At 44.5% G+C, this 15,557-nt stretch overlaps 1 protein-coding gene across 1 annotated transcript in view; it reads right to left on the reverse strand.

Moving 5' to 3' along the window:
- MIX23 (mitochondrial matrix import factor 23) overlaps nt 1-15,492 on the reverse strand; it is a 26,330-nt gene extending 10,838 nt beyond the window's left edge. Inside the window, exons 1-2 of the mRNA XM_073617462.1 lie at nt 15,247-15,492; nt 9,529-9,654 (exon numbers count right to left, since the gene is read on the reverse strand). Coding sequence (XP_073473563.1) covers nt 9,529-9,654; nt 15,247-15,297 — 177 coding nt within the window. The 5' untranslated portion in view covers nt 15,298-15,492. The remainder of the gene's footprint in view (nt 1-9,528; nt 9,655-15,246) is intronic.
- Nucleotides 15,493-15,557: the final 65 nt, after the last annotated feature.

The following is a 15,557-nucleotide window of genomic DNA, read 5'->3' on the forward strand; positions in this document are numbered from 1 at the left end:
GGGCTGTATGAGTGCTGCCAGCACTGGGGAACTACAGATCATTGAGGGAACCATGAATGCCAACATGTACTGTGACATACTGAAGCAGAGCATGATCCCCTCCCTTCAGAGACTGGGCCGCGAGGCAGTATATCAACATAACGACCCCAAACACATCTCCAAGATGACCACTGCCTGCTAAAGAAGCTGAGGGTAAAGGTGATGGACTGGCCAAGCATGTCTCCAGACCTAAACCCTATTGAGCATCTGTGGGACATCCTCAAATGGAAGGTGGAGGAGCGCAAGGTCTTTAACATCCACCAGCTCTGTGATGTCATCATGGAGGAGGGGAAGAGGACTCCAGTGACTACCTGTGAAGCTCTGGTGAACTCCATGTCCAAGAGGGTTAAGGCAGTGCTGGGAAATAATGGGGGCCACACAAAATATTGACACTTTGGGCCCAATTTGGACATTTTCACTTAGGGGTGTACTCACTTTTGTTGCCAGCGGTTTAGACATTAATGGCTGTGTGTTGAGTTATTTTGAGGGGACGGCAAATTTACACAGTTATACAAGCTGTACACTCACTACTTTACATTGTAGACAAGTGTCATTTCTTCAGTGTTGTCACATGAAAAGATAGAGGAAAATATTTACAGAAATGTGGAGGGGTGTACTGACTTTTGTGAGATACTGTATATCTACAAACTATGAGATATATTTATGGAATTTTTAACTTTAATTTTATTGTTTTTACTAGTAATGGTGGCGATCAGCGATTTTTAGCGGGACTGCGACATTGCGGCGGACAAATCTGACACTAAGTGACACTTTTTGGGGACCAGTGACACCATTACAGTGATCAGTGCTTAAAAAAAAAAAAAAAAAAAAAAAAATGCACTGTCGCTGTACTAATGACACTGGCAGGGAAGGGGTTAACATCAGGGGCGATCAAAGGGTTTAATGTGCTCCTTGGGAGTGCTTTCTAAGTGTGTGGGGGGTGCTCTGACTGGGGGAAGACAGATCAGTGTTTCTGCTTAGTAGGAACACAAGATCTCCATCTTCTCCCCTGACAGAACGGCGATCTGCCTTGTTTACAAGAACGATTGTGGGTGGCTGGCGGACATCGGGTCCTAGAGCCCTAGATCTACCATCAACTCTGTAGTACAAGGGCCTGCCCGATTGGATACAGATTGATTGGCTAGATAGGTGGGTACTCCTAATCCATAGTTCTGGAAAATATAAATGAAAATTGTACAGAGCTTGTGCAATCAGATTGCATAGTTTATGGCCATCTCTATACAAGTACATAGGAGGGAGTGGACGGAAACACTCAGCTGTCAAGCCCCATTCAGATCTCTGCATAGCAGGAACTCGCATCCCCGCATGCATTTTTGTTTTGGGGCATTTTCACTCATCGCGCATAAGGCAGCCCATCCACATGAATAGGCTGCCTGACACACAGCAATCGCTGTGTATATGCTTACCAGATGTAAGTGTCAACTGGACCTGTAGAATCCTTCCAACAATGAGGCTGCAGCGTTTTTACTGGGGGATCCGCTCTCCTTACCAGGTGCAATGAGGTGGATGTGTCATCATGTAAGAATACAAGGGGATACCATTCATAGTGTCAAACTATTTATTGAAAAGTAGCCAATCCCCCCCCCCCCCCGCGTTTCGTCCTACCATCTTCAGAGGGCACCCTCTGAAGACAAAATGACGAAACCACGCGACTCACCAGCTCCATACAGTAAACGTCATCCCCGTGACTCATCGGGGTGGGTGGTTAATTTGAAATCTCGCACATTTTGTAAGGGGGGGGGGGGGGGGGGGGGGGGGGGAGGGAATTGGCTACTTTTCAATAAACAGCTTGACACTATGGATGGTATCCCCTTGTATTTTTACATGATGATCCACCTCATTGCACCTGGTAAGGAGAGCGGTAAGAAGGCTGCAGCCTCATTGTTGGAAGGATTCTACAGATCCAGTTAACACTTACCTCTGGTAAGCATACACACAAAGGGGTGTGCAAGAGGTGGAATGGGGAAGGTGTAACAGCTGATGTTTCACACCACGTCATGATATTTCACTGCATTGAACTGTCTTAGGAGGAATGGTTTTTACACATCTCTTTATGCTTAGTGATAATAGATTGATGGACATTCTAATGAAAATCACCGCTCATGGTTTATGTATACTTTGATGCTACATGAGAGGTTTTTCCCACTGCGGTATACAAGTCATCATAGGTTTCAATACTTTATGCTATTCATATAGAGCGCTGTTATTGCTTTGTTGTTCACAATTAGGCACAGATGTGAATGGAGCCTCGTTGCACCAATTTCACTTTCAGGCCCCATTCACATCTAGCATAGTGAGAGCGCACATTTCGTTTTTTTTCTGTGACACACATTGGGCAGCCTGTTGATTTCAAGGGGCTGCACCACATTTGGCTTATGGGACATTTTGGGCGTTCACACGGGATTTGTGCTTTGTCAAAACCACATGGAAATACAATTGTTGTCTCAATATATAGCTGCATTGGACTGTGGAAATTTCCACTGTCAAATGCAGCTATACTTAAAGTGGTGTTCCACCCAAAAAAAAAAAAAAACACACATGAAAAATCCTAAAATACAAAAAAAAAAAAATACAAAAAAAATTTGGATATTTTTTTTTTTACTCACCTCTAAATGCCTGTTGCTAGGGGGTCCCTCGTAGTCTGCCTCTTTCAGTGCCTGGGCTGGTGACATCAGTTCCGTCTCGGCACAGGAAGGGCTCAGCTCTGCTCCCTCCCTCTTGTCAATCATCTGGGACCCATTACAGGTCCCAGGTGACTGAGCGGCCAATCACGGCGCTCGGCGCCGCTTGCGCATGCGCAGCGGGTGCCAGGCTGTGAAGCCACAGCCCGGCGCCTACAGTTGCTATGTCGGCGCCGCCGAACGGAGGGGGAGACCAGCGGGGCTTCGATCCCCCGCATCGCTGGACCCTGGGACAGGTAAGTGTCCAATTAAAAGTCAGCAGCTGCAGTATTTGTAGCTGCTGACTATTAATTTTTTTTTTTGTTTTTGATGGGCCCTCCTCTTTAAATGTTTTTAGTTTTGTTCATGTATTGTTTATTGTTTTCAGAATGATGCCATGTCTTTTTATTTTTCATTTTATGTTGTGGTTACTTTGTATTTCGTTTGCATCACCTGAATTGTATTAACCACATGCCGACCGACAGCTGTCAAGCTTGACGGCGGCAGAACGGCTCCCCTACGCAAAACGCCATAGCTATACGGCGGCTGCTTTAAGGGGTATAGGGGGCATGCGCCGCGTCAATGAGAAACCGATGCACGTGCCCAGCGATCTCCCATGACAGAGCAGGAACGTGGATCTGTGTGTGTGTGTGCAAACACACAGATCCACGCCACGTCAGAGGAGAGGAGACAGATCGTGTGTTTCTAGTAGATAGGAACACCGATTGGTCTCTTCCCCTAGTCAGTCCCCCCCCCCCCCCCCCCCCCAGTTAGAACACACATAGGGAACACACTTAACCCCCTGATCGCCCCCTAGTGTTAACCCCTTCCCTGCCAGTGACATTTATACAGTAATCACTGGCTATTTTTAGCTCTGATCGCTGTATAAATGTCACTGGTTTCAAAAAAAGTGTCAAAAGTGTCCGATCTGTCTGGCGCAATCCCGATAAAAAAAAATCGCAGATCGCCGCCATTACTAGTAAAAAAATAAATAAATAAAACAAAAAATAACTTTTGTGCAGACCAATCAATATACGCGTATTGCGATTTTTTTTTTTACCAAAAATATGTAGAAGAATACATATCGGCCTAAACTGAGGAAAAAGTTTGTTTTTTAATTAATATATTTATTATAGCAAAAAGTAAAAAAATATTGTGTTTTTTTTTTAAATTGTCACTCTTTTTTTTGTTTATAGCTCAAAAAATAAAAAACCGCAGAGGTGATCAAATACCACCAAAAGAAAGCTCTATGTGTGGAAAAAAAAAAAAAGAACATCAAATTTTGTTTGAGTACAGCGTTGCATGACCGCGCAATTGTCAGTTAACCACTTCAGCCCCGGAAGAATTTACCCCCTTCCTGACCAGAGCACTTTTGAGATTCGGTACTGCGTCGCTTTAACTGACAATTGCGTGGTCGTGCGACGTTGCACCCAAACAAAATTGACGTCCTTTTTTCCCCACAAATAGAGCTTTCTTTTGGTGGTATTTGATCGTCTCTGCGTTTTTTATTTTTTGTGCTATAAACAAAAAACGAGCGACAATTTTGAAAAAAAAACTCATTGTTTTTTACTTTTTGCTAAAAAAAAAAAAAAAAAAAAAAAAAAAAAAAAAAAAACGCAATAAGCGTATATTCATTGGTTTGTGCAAAAGTTATAGCGTCTACAAAATAGGGGATAGATTTATAGCATTTTTATTATTTATTTATTTTTTTTACTAGTAATGGCGGCGACCTGCGATTTTTATCATGACTGCGACATTATGGCGGACACATCGTACAATTCTGACACATTTTTGGGACCATTGGCATGAATACAGCGATCAGTGCTATAAAAATGTCACTGGCAGTGAAGGGGTTAACTGTGTTCCCTGGGAGGTGATTCTAACTGAAGGGGGAGGGGTCTGACTAGAGGAAGTGACGGATCGTGGTTCCTAGCTAATAGGAACACACGATCTGTCACTCCTGTCAGAACAGAACAGGGAAGTGTGTGTTTACACACACACACACACACGTCCCTGTTCTGCCTCTCCTGCTCACGATCGCTTGTGGTTATCAGTCATTGCGACCGTTAGCCACAAGCACCGGCACCCTCGCGGTGCGGCGCGCGATCGCGAGCTGACGTATACAGCTACGATGGCTATATGTGGTGGTTGGTCAGGAAGCGGTTAAGATAACGCAGTGCCGTGACGCAAAAAAAACGGCCTGGTCAGGAAGGGGGTAAATTCTTTCGGGGCTGAAGTGGTTAATGATGTTTTAAACATGACGGGGCTTGAAACAGGAAGTGTAATTATGAGATTGGACACATCTGTGTTTTACTTTGGAACTCACCTATATATAACAAATTGTATTTCCATGTGGTTTTGACAAAGCACGAATCTTGTGTGAAACGCGTCAACATTTTTTTTGTTCCCCTGCCTGCGTTTTGTTGCTTTTTATGTTTTTTTGGATATCAATAAAGCCTTTTTGCATCGCAAGGGAGTGCAGCCATTCTTCTTTTTGGTTCTTCTAGTTTTCTGCTGGCAGTGGCAGGGCGTGCACCCCACATTTTGCATGCTCTGAAGATTATGGTCTGCGAGATTCACCTGGGAGCGGCGGTTTTCTTTAACTAGTAATTTTAAGTGTATAAAAAGGTGGCCATACACTATACAATCTGATTGTACAATCTCCTTTAGATTTACCAAATTTCTATAAAATAGGAGGAAACACCTATCTAGCCAAATCACTCTGTATCCAATCAGGCAGGTCCTTGCACTACAGAGTTGATGGTAGATCTAAAGGAGATTGTACAATCCGATTGTATAGTGTATGGTGAACTGTACAGAACCCAGGACACCCTTCTCCCGTTTTCAATACTACAGCTCTGCTCCACATAGGCTCACATCTCACCTCTCATTTCTACACACTACCAAAATGCCAAATGAATGATCTATGCAAGATGAAACGTTAAAGAGGTTGTAAACCCTCTGTTAAAAAACAAACATACATGTCATACTTCCCTCCACTGTGTAGTTCGTTTTGGACAGAGTGGCCTCGATCCTCCTCTTCTGGGGTCCCCCAGCGGCGCTTGCGGCTCCTCCCCACATCGGTAAACCCATTAGGAGAAGCGCTCCTCCGGGGGGGGTTACCTTGTGGGCGCGCTCCCGAGTCCAGCATTTGCGTCCACAGACACAGAATGCCAGACTCGGCCCCGCCCCCCACGTCATTGGATTTGATTGACAGCATCGGGAGCCAATGGCTGTGCTGCCATCAATCTATCCAATCAAGAGCCGAGACCCTGGCCAGAGATGGTTTGTGCATCTCCGGTGTGGGAAGGAACGGGCTCAGGTGAGTAAAACGGGGGGCTGGTCAGTGCCAGAGGTTTTTTCACCTTAATGCATAGAATGCATTAGGGTAAGAAAAAAAAAAAAAAAAACACACACACACACACACACACACACACACACACACACACACACAGTGGTTTTACAACCCCTTTAAAAGTTAGAAAAAAATTTAAAAATTAAAACAGACGCCTGTATATTTAATGAGAACAGTTTTCACCGATCGATTGCATTTCATTTAAAAAAAGTGCACCTGGAAGTGGGTGTGTAGGAGGGTGGATGATGCAGGGTGTGTGCTAATGAGGTCAGCTGGTCAACTCCTTCCTGTGCCATGACCTAAAAAGTCTGTCCAGGAAGTAAGGCAGAAGTAATGGATACGTGTTTGGAAACAACCATGAAGACAGTGAAGATTGTGCAGAATAAATGCAAAGCTGTTTTTTTTTTTTGCAAAAGAAGTAAATGAATGCTATTCTAGTACATATCTGGAATGCTATACTGGTACAAAGTTTAGCTGGAAATTAAAAAAAAACAAAAACAAAAAATAAATAAAAAAAAGGAACAAGGGTGAACTTATCCTTTAATACATAGAATACATTAAGGTGAAAAACCTTGGAAGGCTTTACAACCCCTTTAAAAGACTGGCCTGGAATGAACATGCAGACAGAATGCATGAAGAAGACTGAACTTCAAACGTCAAAACTAGGTACCCGCTCCCTAAAAAGATAAATAAAAAAACATCCAATACACACGGAGAAGGTGGGGGGGGGGGGGGACAATCAGTGGAGCTTCTTGTAGTACATGGAGGTGGATATAAACCTCAGACATGAAATGGGAACAAAGCAGATCCCTCTATAGTGTGTTCTCAATTAGGAGCACTAAATGTCATCTCTGTCCATTTCCTCTGCTATCAGCATGAGTCACTTCTGACAAGTTTTCCTGACACCAAGAGAAACATGGTGACAGGGGCGGGACCTCCAGCTGATTGACAGCCTGCGCTCTGTTCCTGTGTGCTGTGTGAAGGGGGGGGGGGGGGGGGGTGTCTCTTCCCTCCAATCAGCTCTCAGATTTCTCCTCACTAAGCTCTGCAGAGTATAAATTTAAGCTCCCCATCTCCTTTTTTCTGACAGCTCAGATGAGCTTCAAAATTCAGCACTTTGAACAGATGTAGAGAAGAGAGGGCTGCAGATAAACAGGTACAACTTATGTAGGAGGCTTTGTTACATCTCTGTGTATCACCCGAGGATAGTCCCTTCACTGGGTATATGGAAAGGGTTTACCATTTCATTGGTCCCGCAGCTTTCTGGGACCTGTGACATGTCCCAGAAAGCTGCGGAGGAAGGAGGGGGCAAACTTCTGCTCAGATTGCTGTGGCGATCTGACCAGATTTGGGGGGAGCAGGTACTTTTCAAAACCAGGGACCCACCCCAAAAAATGATGTCCCGAATGTTAAGCAGGTGGGGGGGATGGGAGGAGGAGCAGCAGAACTTCACTTTTTGGATATAGTTCCGTTTTAAGTGCTCATAAAAGATTCTCCAGCACCCAAGGGGGAAAAAAAAGCTACAGTGCCCCTTCCCCCTCCTCTAGAGCTGAGGCTCATTAAGGGGAATAGGGCTCCCTCTAGAGTAGACTCTGCTTATTACACCAGAAGAGCGGATTCACCAAGATGAGGCCGCAGTCCCTCTCCTATGTGAGGCGTCCAATACAGCTCAAATGTAACATTCTCCCACCCAGAGATACAGTGCCTTGAAAAAGTATTCATATCCCTTGAAATTTTCAGTAAATGTATTTTATTGGGATTTTATGTGATAGACCAACACAAAGTGGCACATAATTGTGAAGTGGAAGGAAAATGATAAATGGTTTTCAACATTTTTTACAATTAAATATGTGAAAAGTGTGTGGGGGGCATTTGTATTCAGCCCCCTTTACTCCAATACTCCTAACTAAAATCTAGTGGAACCAATTGCCTTCAGAAGTCACCTAATTAGTAAATAAAGTCCACCTGTGTGTAATTTAATCTCAGTATAAATACAACTCTGTGAAGCCCTCAGAGGTTTGTTAGAGAACCTTAGTAAACAAACAGCATCATGAAGGCCAAGGAACACACCAGACAGGTCAGGGATAAAGTTGTGGAGAAGTTTAAAGCAGGGTTAGGTTATAAAAAAAAAAAAAAAAAAAAAAAATATCCCAAGCTTTGAACATCTCACGGAGCTCTGTTCAATCCATCATCCGAAAATGGAAAGAGCATGGAACTGCAAACCTACCAAGACATGGCCATCCACCTAAACTGACAGGCCGGGCAAGGAGAACATTCATCAGAGAAGAGCCAAGAGGTCCATGGTAACTCTGGAGGAGCTGCAGAGATCCACAGCTCAGGTGGGAGAATCTGTCCACAGGACAACTATTAGTGCTCTCCACAAATCTGACCTTTATGGGAAGAGTGACAAGAAGAAAGACATTGTAGAAAGAAAGTCATAAGAAGTGCAGTTTGCAGTTTGTGAGAAGCCATGTGGAGGACACAGCAAACATGTGGAAGAAGGTGATCTGGTCACATGAGATCAAAATGTAACTTTTTGGCTTAAAAGCAAAACTCTATGTGTGGGGGGGAAAACTAACACTGCACATCACCCTGAAAACACCATCCCCACTGTGAAACATGGTGGTGACAGCATCATGTGGTGGGGATGGTTTTCTTCAGCAGGGACAGGGAAGCTGGTCAGAGTTGATGGGAAGATGGATGGAGCCAAATACAGGACAATCTTAGAAGAAAACCTGTTAGAGTCTGCAAAAGACTTGAGACTGGGGCGGAGGTTCACCTTCCAGCAAGACAACGACCCTAAACATACAGCCAGAGCTACAATGGAATGGTTCAGATCAAAGCATATTCATGTGTTAGAATGGCCCAGTCACAGTCCAGACCTAAATCACATTGAGAATCTGCGGCAAGACTTGAAAATTGCTGTTCACAGACGCTCTCCATCCAATCTGACAGATCTTGAGATATTTTGCTAAGAAGAATGGGCAAAAATGTCCCTCTCTAGATGTGCAAAGCTGGTAGAGACATCCCCAAAAAGACTTGCAGCTGTAATTGCAGAGAAAGGAGGTTCTACAAAGTATTGACTCCGGGGGGCTGAATACAAATGTACCCCACATTTTTCACATATTTATTTGTAAAAAAAAAAAAAAAAAATGTTGAAAACCATTTATCATTTTCCTTCCACTTCACAATTATGTGCCACTTTGTGTTGGTCTATCACATAAAATCCCAATAAAATACATTTATGTTTTTGGTTGTAACATGACAATGTGGAAAATTTCAAGGGGGATGAATACTTTTTCACGACACTGTATAGGAAACAGATCCGTGTTTAGAGGATCCTGGAAAAGAACCTCCTAAGCCTCAAGTTTGGTTACAATTATTTTTTTTTTCAAAAACAGATGACTATTATCTGGAGCTGTAGAGTGATCCCGGCGTCATTTTCTCACTTACAGATTCGTAGAGCTGTTTGCAGGTCTGGCCGGCGTCGATCTTTCCAGCAAAGGAGATGGTGGGGATAGTCGTGTTCAGTTCATGAACGATGCGATCATCGATCGTCCTCATCACCCGGATGATTTCCTGTACAGGACGACAAAACAAGGAGGGGAGGGTCACATCTCACAGATATTATAAAATATATAATAGAGGTCGACCGATATGGGTTTTTCTCTGGCCGATGCCAAAGCCGATATTTAGAAATCGCGGTGGCCGATGGCCAATATATGATGCCGATTTTTTTGGGCCGATATATTAGGCTGATTTTTTTTTTTTCCCCCTTCATCTCATAAAATCTAACAGTTAGACCCCTTTCACACTGGGGCGTTTTTCAGGCGCTTTTGGGCTAAAAATAGCGCCTGTAAAGTGCCTGTAAAACGGCTCCCCTGCAGTCTCAGTGTGATATCCCGAGTGCTTTCACACTGAGGCGATGCGCTGGCAGGATGTTAAAAAAAAGTCCTGCAAGCAGCATCTTTGGGGCGGTGTATACCACTGCTCCACTACTCCTGCCCATTGAAATGAATGCGCACCGCTGCCGAAGTGCCTACAAAGCGTTTCGGCAGCAGCGCTTCAGGGGTGCATTTAACCCCTTCTTCGGCCGCTAGCGGGGTTATAAGTGCCCCGCTATCAGCCGAATAGCGCCGCTAAAATTAACAGCGTTTTACCATCAACGCATGCCCGCTCCAGTGTGGAAGCAGCCTGAAGTAATAAGTGATACAGAAAATGTTTTATATTTAAACATTTATTAAACATAACAAACCTCCAATCAGTTCACTTGTATGTAGAATTTAGATTTAAAAAAAAAAAATAACTATATCTTAAATATTAAATACACAAAAACAGGTAATCAAAACTTTTGGACGAAAAAAAATGGGCTAACTTTACTGCTTTTTTTTTTTTTTTTTAATGTCATTAGTGTATTTTTTTTTTAAAAATTGCGTTTGAAAGACCGCTGCGCAAATACCGTGTGACATAAAATATTGCAACAACCGCTATTTTATTCCCTAGGGTCTCTGCTAAAAAAAATATATATATAATGTTTGGGGGTTCTAAGTGATTTTCTAGCAGAAAATACAGGATTTTTACTTGTAAGCAACAAGTGTCAGAAAAGATTGAGTCTTTAAAGGGTTAAACTGAGAACTTCTCCACGGAGTTCAGTCTATTGATAAAAGAACCTGAAAGAGATACAAATGTATCTTCTTATCAGACTTGGCAGGCTGCCCAGAGGAGGAGAGAAGATAACTTCAGACAACTTGCAATTGACTTCTATTACAGAAGTCATTTGCAAGTCCCGCTGAATCGGCTTTTTTATCAGCACAATCGGCCGATGCCGATTAAGTAAAAAAAGCCAAATATCGGCCGATATATATCGGTCGACCTCTAATATATAACAACTAGTACACCACAGGACTGGTCAGTCCCATTATGACATTAACAAAACACTGAGCCGGTCACATCAATCTCTGCACCAGAGGAGCTTACACTCTAATGTCCCCCCCCCCCCCCACAGTCACACACTATTATTATTATTATACATTTATATAGCTCTGACATATACCGCAGTGCTGTACAGAAAACACTGAGCCAGTCACATTAGTCTCTGTACCAGAGGAGCTTACACTCCGTTTCCCCCACAGTCAGACACAATATTATCATACATTCTATAGCTCTGACACTGTAATGCCCCCATCTGAGTGGATTTGGGATAACCTATCAGAATCTTTTTTTGTGTTGTGGGAGGAGCTAGATCTCTCAGCATTTTATTGGTCGGACTACAAGAACAGGTGTAATGTCATTCCTTCTATTCCTGAAGACCCGACTCTGTAACCAGAGACCCAACATGCAGAAGCAAACCAGTCTGACCAGTGCGGGGGCTGCATTTAGAGGTTGTGGTTCTTCCAGGTCTGCTGACCAGGCCTTTCATGGATGTTTTTTTTTCTTTAAAAGTTTAAATCAGTATTTTTTGCTAGAAAATTACTTAGAACCCCGAAACACACACACACACACACACATATACATACATACATACATACATACATACATACATACATATATATATATATATATATATATATATATATATATATATATATATATATATATATATATATATATATATATATATAAAATTTGAGAGATAGATAGATTTATTTTATATTTTTAGCATAGACCCCAGAGAATAAAATGGCGACGGTTGCAATGTTTTATGCCACACAATGTTTGCACAGCGGTCCTTCGGACAAATTTATTTTCTTGGAAAAATTACAATTGAATGAATTAAAAAGAAAAAAAAAATTATATAATTATATATATATATATATATATATCTTAAAAAAAAGTAACAGGTTACTCTTTTAGAGTTACAGAGGAGATCTAGCGCTAAAATTATTGCTCTCGCTCTAACGATCACAGCAATACCTCACATGTGTGGTTTGAACACCGTTTACATATGCGTGTGTGCCTTGTGTATGTATACATGGGGAGTTTTCAAAAATGTTTTTTTCCTCATTTTACTTTTGATTTTTACCCTTCTCTTTAATTATTTGTATTTATTTATTTATTATTTAATTTTTATTTTTTTAGTCACTTTTATTCCTATTACAAGTAATATAAACAGGGCATGACAGCTCCTCTTTACAGAGAGATCTGAGGTCTAGAAGTCCCCACATCTCTCCTCTAGCCTGGAAAGCCTGAGATAAAAAGAAAAAAAAAAAAAAGTATCGATCTCAGGCTTTCCAACAAAAAATAAAAAAACGGCAGTGTTTACATCTGCTGGCGCTGGAAGTGACGTCATGATGTCGCTTCCGGCCTTCAAGGGTCATAGAGATGGCTGGGGACCATCTGGTCTCCGGTCAGCTTTATGGTAAACCGCCACCACTGGCGAGTTCATTCTCCGGCTCCCCAATCGTACGGGCGAGCCATGAAAAGCACCCCCCCCCGCAAACAGCCTCTATGATTGCTTTTACATTTCAGGAAAATTGGCAGCCAATAAAAAGATATCTGAATGATGCCTGCAGCTGCACCCATCATCCAGATATCCATATCTCCACTTCCAGGACCTCATAGGACAGTGATGGAGAACCTTGGCACTCCAAGCCAAGGTTCTCAACTACACTGCAGAGTGCATGAGCATCATGGGAAATGTAGTTCCAAAACATCTGGGGTGCCAAGGTTCACCATCACTGTCATAGGATGTCATACGAGCGGGAAGTGGTTAAAACTGCTCTAAAGAGACCCTGGGTGCTGCCATCTTGGATGTGATATCAGCAGACTGATAGCTATCACTCAGGTCACACTCTATAGCAGTGATGGTGAACTTTGGCACCCCAGATGTTTTAGAAATACATTTCCCATGATGCTCAACTGCACTGCAGAGTGCTTGAGCATCAAGGGAAATGTAGTTATAAAAAACCTGGGGTGCCAAGGTTCACTGCTGCTCTACAGTATTCAATTTCACTCCTCACCTGGGTGCAATGTACAAGGCAATGTAGGGAGGTGGGGTGAGGGGTAGAGGAGCTGGCCCAGCACAGGCAATAAATTAGACACTCCCAGAAGAAGAGACCCGCAAGAAGGGAAAGGGGCTGTGCTAGGGAAGCGACTCTTCCTGGAGCAGTCAATCTTCATCATAACTTCAGAAGCCCATTGCAAGTGAATGAAAAACGATTAAAGGATAAACATTGCGAATAATGGATTCTTCTGTGCTTTTACCTGCAATGTGTTTTGCCTCGTTCAGACGTGTGGCAGTTCTTGCAGTCCCCCTCTGAGAAGTGACCTGCGGGAGATCCCCCTTTCAGAGGGCAGCTGGGAGGTGATACGTCGCCTGTTTTAAGCCTGAAAATGCTGAGCCACAACCGCGCGTGGTTCCGGACCCTTCCTACCCAGGACAATTTTCAGAGTTCAGCACTGTCACACTTTGAATGACAATCGCCGCGGTCATGCTACACTGTACACATAACATCTTCATCATTTTTTTGAGACAGATAGAGCTTCATTTTGGTGGTATTTAAAGTGGATGTAAACCCTCCATATACCCAGTGAGGTGAACAGCCTCAGATGATACAAATCTCCCCACACAAGTTTTACATCTATATCTTCTGTCTTCAGCTTGTTATATTCTTTGGAAACTGCACACTGTTAGAGATCTTCTCCTCCCCTTTCACCAGTGGGAGGGGAGTCAGTCTGGGCATACACTGTATGAGAGCAGATTGGAGGAAATGCACACACCCCCTCCTCCACATAGGCAGAGGAACAAAGAAACATGCAGAGCTGTACTGTGAATAGACAAGCTCTCTGCTTATCTGCCTCTAAGCTCCCTCCCCCGACACAAATTTCCATCAGGGCTTCCATATCAGTACAGCCTTATCAGCGGCCATCAGTCCCTATTCCTCAGTGCCATTTCATCAGTACTTCCTCCTCAGTGCCAATCAGTCCCTCCTCCTCAGTGTCGTCTCATCAGCATCCATCAGTCCCTCCTCATCAGTGCCAACAGTTCCTCCTACTCAGTGTCGTCTCATCAGTCCCTCCTCCTCCTCCATGCCGCCTAATCGGTCCCTCCTCCTCCTCCCTGCCAATCGGTCCCTCCTCCTCCTCCCTGCCAATCGGTTCCCTCCTCCTCCTCCCTGCCAATCGGTCCCTCCTCCTCCTCCCTGCCAATCGGTCCCTCCTCCTCAGTGGCATGTCCTTAGTGTTGCCTCCTCGGTGCCGCCTCATCAGTGGCATCTCATCAGTACCACCTCCTCAGTGCCAATCAGTCCTTCCTACTCAGTCCCTCCTCATCAGGGCCAACAGTTCCTCCTCCTCAGTGCCGCCTCATCAGTCCCTCCTCATCAGTGCCACCTCATCAGTGAAGAAGAAAAATTACTTATTTGCAAGATAAGTGCTCAGTATTGAAGTAGTTAATGACTTTCTAAGGTAGAATAAATGAATGGGTTCCATGAACCCCTCTACACCAGGGGGAGCCGACACTTTAAATGTGTCAGTGGGAGGGGCTTCTGATTGTGCAGCACTGCGATTGGCAGCATGGTGCTGACATCATCAGGAGCTCCTCCTACCAGTCCCGATTGCCAGTACAGTCGGTGACAGCGCAGTCACAGTTCTGGGGGTGTGTTAAGGTCTACCCACCCCTCCCCCACATATAGCGGTTAACCCTTTGTATGAATGAACATTGTGACCTGTGGCCCCCGCAGACATTACATACACTTCTCTCTCCTCACAGGAGCTGAATAAAAAAAGTACTGTCAGTCCAGGCATGCTGGGAGTTGTAGTGCCCGAATGAGGAGGATGTCAGGGGCCCCTGTGTGTGGTTGGGGGGGGGGCTGTGTGTGTGTGAGGTTGGGGGGGGCCCTGTGTGTGTGTGAGGTTGGGGGGGGCCCTGTGTGTGGGGGGTTGGGGGCCCCTCTTGTGAGGTTGGGGGGGGGCCCTGTGTGTGGGGGGTTGGGGGCCCCTCTTGTGAGGTTGGGGGGGGGGGTTGTGTGTGTGAGGTTGGTTGGGCCCTGTGTGTGAGGTTGGGGGCCCCAGTTCCTGTGTTGTCAGGTGGGGAGTACAGAGGACAGCCGGTTGGAGGTGACTCTATGGAGGGAATTGGGAGGTCAGCCCGGTCCGGTGTATAGATGAGAACTCCCTTCTCCTTCTCCCACCATCCCCCCTCACCGCCCACCTACCGGCTCCCCCACTCACCTGGAACTCCGTGAAATCCTCACAGCTCACCTCCTCACTGGGCGCCGCCATATTGGGAAGGCCAATGGGAGGACCCCGCCGTCCCTGAACTCTGACCTCCTCCTGGGGTGTCCCCGACAGTGCCTGAGCCGAGTTATCTCTGTCCGACCACAGAGGGCGCTGCTTCCATCATCACACCTCACATCAGGACTACGAGTTGGCTCTTTTGACAGAACACCGGGTCACGTCATCCCGGAGAAATCATTCAAAAGTCTGTTCAGGGACGTCTATCAGGTTTACCTTAAAATGTCCCCAGAAATGTGTGTGGAAGC

The sequence above is a fragment of the Aquarana catesbeiana genome, linkage group LG02 (genome assembly GCF_042186555.1).
Source record: "Aquarana catesbeiana isolate 2022-GZ linkage group LG02, ASM4218655v1, whole genome shotgun sequence".
In the NCBI taxonomy this organism is placed as follows: domain Eukaryota; kingdom Metazoa; phylum Chordata; class Amphibia; order Anura; family Ranidae; genus Aquarana; species Aquarana catesbeiana.